Consider the following 5,899-nt stretch of genomic DNA (forward strand, 5'->3'; position numbering starts at 1 on the left):
GTTCTTGATAGATTCTACAAAATCTCCCTCCATGCATGACTTCTTCTGAAAGTATTGGTCTTTTTAAGGTTGAATGAGGTTATTTTCAGAGCCACATGGACCTTTCATTTTGATCTAATGGCCAAAATCCACTCAGAAATGCAACATTCGAAAATGCTGATTTTGGGACCGCGCGGCGCTCCCTTTTGTCTGCGCGCAGTCCATTTTTTCGGCTTCGTACGGTCCGCGCGTACGACTCTGGAGGTGAAAACGGAGAATTTTTCGTCCGCGCGGCGCACGCTTTTTTCCGCTCGCTGCGCACCGGTTTTTAAACGGTCGTAACTCCTAGCTCCGACGTCCGATTTTTGCAAATAAACACGCGTTCAAAAGCTAAGAGAGAGATCTATCCAGTTCTGAAAGTGGATAATCCAAAATCATCATTTAAAAATCTCATAATCCTGCAGAAGAAGACGTCGTGTTCCTTGTTTCGCTCCAAGTTGTCCAAATGTGTACGGCTCTCCTTGAAATTGTTCGAAATCGTCACATGATGCGCTAATAACCTCCTTAAGACCCAATTGACCTCTTAAACCTGAAAATCACTCATAAACACATAAAAACTATCAAAAACACTTGAGGACTCGTTAGTTTTTAGTCCGGGAAATAAGAGTTTTACGCGTAATAAACGCACCTATCAGACGCGCGAGGATAATGTTGACCTCTCTAGTTTTAAGCTCCGATTGCGCTCATTTTTGCACTATAACCCTCTCTTGCTCTATTGTACCTGAAAAATCACTATAAAAAACAAAAAAAACAAAAAAAAAAAAAAAAAAAAAAAAAAACCCTATTAAATAACCTAAGAACAAGCGTTGATTATCATATTAAAAGGTCGAGATAAGTGTGAATCAATCGCAATTATCAACTATTGCAGCCTCCGGTTAATGTTCACGAGAGAAAACTAAGTCAAGTCTATGTTCTCTTCTACTGCCTCGTTATCCTTCATCTCATCTCCTTCCGGGCTCCCCGATACCTGACTTGAACTCGTATTAGACGACATCACCTCCTCTCATCACCGTTCTCCTCTTGTGCTTTCTCCATTTGTCTTCGGGATTAGAATAATTTGGCTCATTTACTTGCCAAATATATTTTAATTTTAGCTAGCTCTGTCACTTGGAAGGCCCGACGTAAATTTCCACTATTTTCACAGTTAAACAAGTGTTTTGATGTAAGTTTTCTTGGGATTTTAACACAAATATTATTAAACTAGTATCATTTTACCAAAATCAATCAAATTTAAAATTTGACAATTTTATTACTAAACAAAATGTGTAAGAACTGTAATACCCATCATAATTTCGTGACAGATTAATCACAAAATACATAATTTCGTGATAAACCGGTCACGAAAATATATATTTCTTGAACGATTTTAAAATTTTGTGATAGATAAGTTACAAAATAAAAAAAATTGTTAAATTATAAGTTTTGATTGATTTAAATAGAGTTATATAAATTTAATAATATTTGTGTCAAAATCTTAAACTTTCTGCCCATTAAAAAAAAACCGTATACAAATTCCATATTAGTTGAGAAAATAATTTTCATAATTTGTCAAATAAGCAACCAAGGAACGATCGTTATAAATGGCAATAGTGGTGAATATAAGGAAGAAAAAGAAAAGTTTTCAATCAAGCACTATAACATTGCATAAACGGCCTTAAAAGTATTTGTTGTTGATTTTGCGCAGTGTGGAAGCGACCGTATTGATGCCGAGCCTCTGTTCCGGAGCTGAAGCACAGAACGCGAGAGCCAATTCCATGAGAGAGGATACGCACTCCTTCATGGTCGTGTCGTCTCTCCTTAACAAACCAGCTTCGATCACTTGACCTATCGAATGTGGCACCGAATTCTCAACCCACTGCCTCAAACTCATTTCCTCCGAAAACATTTCATCCACCGGCTTCTTCCTCGTGAAAATCTCCATCAACATAATGCCAAAGCTATACACGTCTCCTTTTCTAGACACTGCGCCACTCGCTCCATACTCTGCATTACAATTCTCGATGTTTATAAAAATTTGACACACGTGTTGTTTGATACATATGAATTACCTGGAGCCATGTAGCCAATAGTAGCTAGAGTCATGGTTTGGGTCATAGAATTCTGTCCACACAACAGCTTTGCAATGCCAAAATCGGCAACGTGAGCGACCATATCCTCGTCCAGCAACACATTGCTTGGCTTCAAATCGCAGTGCACAATCGGCGTTGAATAGCCGTAATGAAGGTATTCCATCGCCGACGCGACGTCTATCGCGATGCTCAGCCTCTGTGAGATGTTCAAAGGAATAAGGCCGTGATTGTGAGAGTAGAGACGCTCTTCGAGGCTCCCTTGAGGCATGTATTCAAGGACCAATGCCTTGAAATCGGGGCTACTGCAACAAGTTATCACTTTCACGAGGTTGCGGTGACGAATGTTGCTTAGCACCTCGCATTCCCTCTCAAAGCTCGCAAATGCCTCTTCCGATGCCCAATTGAAAACCTTGATCGCTACGGCTAACCCGTCAGAGAGCGTTCCTTTGTACACTGACCCGAAACTCCCTTTGCCCAGCAAGTTTTCTTCACTGAATCCGTTTGTTCCCGCTAAGAGCTCGAACCGGGTAATTCCTCTCCGAGAAACTAAGGCGGCCTCTGTTTCGGGATTTGTATTCCTTTTCATCCAAAATATTACAATCACGAAGAGGACCGCCAAGACAAGGGCCACAATGATACAAGGTATGACGATTCTCAAGACACGTGCTTTGTCGCCTTTCCTTGATGCAATTTTGCAAGAGGGAACTTGCAGCCTCGGCGCACCACAAAGAGCTTGGTTTCGCATAAACGACTGTGAAGAAAAGTTCCAGAAAGGTCCGCCACTTGGAATGACGCCATAAAGATTGTTGAAAGACAAGTTTAAAGCCTTGAGCTTCAAGAGTTTCTCCAAAGATTTCGGGATTTCTCCCGTACAACTGTTGTTTGATAAATCCAAGACTAACAAGCTTTGCAAGTTTCCCAATGAATCGGGAATCGAACCCGCGAATTTGTTATTAGCCAGTGACATATAAGCTACGTCGTTGAGCTCGCCGATCCTCCTGGAGATGTCACCCGACAACTGATTGTTTGAGACATCAAAATATGTGGCGACTTTCAAGTTTCCCACATCGGAAGACAGAGATCCAACAAGAAAGTTTGATGACAAATCTATGCCCAAAAGATAGTCTAGTCCCCAAATTGAGGGAGGTATTGTGGATGTCAATCTGTTGGAGCCCAAGTTCAAATATCTAAGAGTGGCTCCTATGTTTGCGAAGCACGAAGGAATCGACCCTGAAAGCATGTTTTGGTGTAGCTGTAGTCTGAACAAGCTTTGTAGTTGGCAAATCTCTGACGGGATCGACCCATGAAGTTTGTTGCGGTTGAGATGCAAGACTTGAAGCCTTTCCAACTGTCCTATAGACGCTGGAATTTGTCCACTAAATTTGTTTTTGGCCAAGCTTAGAAGTATCAAGCTACTCAAGTTGGCAAGAGTAGCAGGAATGTGGCCACTCAAATCGCAAAGAGCCAAGTCTAATTGCTGAAGAGAGTCGGAAATATTCGATCCGAATGAGGCGGGAAGAGTAACATTCAAGGGGTTGAATGTCAGGGCACATACTCTGAGCTTTCTCAAAGCCGACATGGCCGAGAATATATTATCGCTCCCAACGGTGAAATCGTTGTCTTCCAAGTTGAGCCATTCGAGCTTCGTCAAAGCGGATAGGTCAGGAATAGAACCGGAGAAGCGATTATGAGAAATCTCTAAAGTCGTGAGTTGGGAAGCGTTGGAGATGGATTTTGGGAGCGGGCCGGTGAGTTGATTGTTGAACAAGTGAAGAGCCTTTAGATTGAAAGCCTTTAGGCCTAAGTTTGGTGGGAGACCACCTGAGAGTGGATTGGCATAAAGCACAATTGCCTCAATTGTGGTGATATTGAAGAGCGAGGGTGGTATAATGCCACTAATTTCGTTGCCATTGAGAGCCAAGACCTGCAGATTTTGAAGCTTTCCTATCTCTTCTGGGATAGTACCTGAACCAACAACAATCAATTGTACAAGCTCATACTTCTGGGTATAGATGAACTTAAGTAATCAAAGAAGAAAAATAAACTCTCAAGAATTTCACCTCAAGACATTCCGTAGACACACCCTAAAGAGCTAAGATGTTGAAGAATCATGACATCATAGGAATGGAGATACATAGAGATTAATTAAAATCGTTTATTTCTGTACCTGACAACGTGTTATTGCTGAGATGAAGCCGTTTTAAGCTTGTCAAGTTTCCAATATTTCTTGGTATCTCTCTGCTAAATTCGTTGGAGTCCAGGCCTAAAAAGTAAAGCTCTCTGCATTGCCATAATTTGGAGGGAATTGGACCGCTGAGTCTATTTCCAGACAAGTCCAGACCCTGGATGGCGTGAAGGCGTTCGCACAAATTATCCGGAAGTCTGTCCATAAATCTATTTTCAAACAAAATCATGAACTTCAAAGAAGACATGTTGAACAAACTCTGTGGAAGCGCACCACTTAGAGAGTTCCTCTGTATGCTCAGCTTCTCCAACCGTCGCAGATTACCAATCTCTTGTGGGATTTCTTCAAGTACATATGGAAAATCTATTAGTATTAGTATTGAAATATCAAAGAATGAGTTGACATAGTTCCTCTTCAGCGAGCCTTGGTTTCAAAAAAGCGACGCTAAAACATTTTTGTGTTTCTCGAAAAGTGACATCTCTTTTTTTATTGATGGTGATTGGCTTTAATCTAGTAGTGACTATAGCTCTTTGAGGGCATATGGATTTTAGTTTTGAGAGACTAGAAATACACGGGAACTAGTAACAGACACATGCCTGATGTCTACTCCAGCAAGCAATATTTAAGAACCCAAGAAAAATACGAACTCCTATTTACTAGATGAAAAAGAAAATATCTGTATTTTGTAACAACTGAAATCTCAGAAGACTACTTAACAGTTAAGTTACTATCTGATCAAATGAGAGTCCTCTTAACTTGTTCTTATTGTCTAATTTTAAGTATGATTTTAAAGGTGTACAAATTTGGCTCTTCATATTTAGAAAATCAATTTTTAAATTCAACAGTGATCAGATCATACAACTAGAGTGGTAACTGACCTAGGATTTTCTTTAAGAAAGGGAATAAAATACAGAAACATATACATTATGTAAGTAACTTTTTTTCTTAATACTTCTTAGGAACGGGTAGGTAAACAGAAGCTAAAAAAAAACGTACAACATATCGTTTTATTTATATTTTTTAAAAAGAAAAACATATATTCTATAAAATAAAAGGTTAAGCGGAAGCTCATGTATCTCCACCTAGGCTTACCACCCGAGAGCAGATTATTGCTTAGGTTGATTATTCGGAGTGAAGTCAAGTTGAAAATGGCTGTAGGAATGAAGCCCGAAAAGCGATTACCAGGCAGCGACAAGCTCTTTAGTCCCGACAGAGAGCCCAGCCACGTCGGAACGCGTCCCGTCAAAGCGTTGAACCCGAAGTTCATCGTCCTTAGGCGGCTCAGACGAGACAGCTCGCTCGGCAACGCTCCATGGAAACTGTTGTTTGCGAAGCTGAGGTGGACGAGGGACGAGAGGTTTCCGAGGTTTGGAGGGACGGTTCCGACCAGACCGGCATACGAAAGATTTAGGCCGATCACTCTGAGGGGATTTCCGTGACACTTCACGCCCGTCCAGTTGCAGACGGGAGTGGAATCGGACCATCCCTTCGCCAACACGTTATTTGGGTCTGAAGCAATGTAGGGTTTTAGGGCAGCCAGTGAGGACTTGTCTGAGGAAAGGTTTGGGGTTTTTGTAGCTGTTTTTGCCACCAACAACACAAGTGT

General features: G+C 41.1%; 1 protein-coding gene across 1 annotated transcript; it reads right to left on the bottom strand.

Moving 5' to 3' along the window:
- Positions 1-1,689: 1,689 nt before the first annotated feature.
- Positions 1,690-5,899, bottom strand: LOC149381008 (uncharacterized). Its single transcript, XM_089630443.1, has 4 exons — positions 5,386-5,899; positions 4,276-4,635; positions 2,088-4,073; positions 1,690-2,022 (listed from the first exon to the last, which is right to left on the bottom strand). The coding sequence occupies exons 1-4, from the start codon at positions 5,558-5,560 to the stop codon at positions 1,694-1,696; spliced, it is 2,850 nt and encodes a 949-aa protein (XP_089486569.1). The 5' UTR covers positions 5,561-5,899; the 3' UTR covers positions 1,690-1,693.

Source organism: Urtica dioica, chromosome 11 (genome assembly GCF_054948205.1).
Source record: "Urtica dioica subsp. dioica isolate 48M chromosome 11, U.dioica_male_clone48M_v1_H2, whole genome shotgun sequence".
Taxonomy (NCBI): Eukaryota; Viridiplantae; Streptophyta; class Magnoliopsida; order Rosales; family Urticaceae; genus Urtica; species Urtica dioica.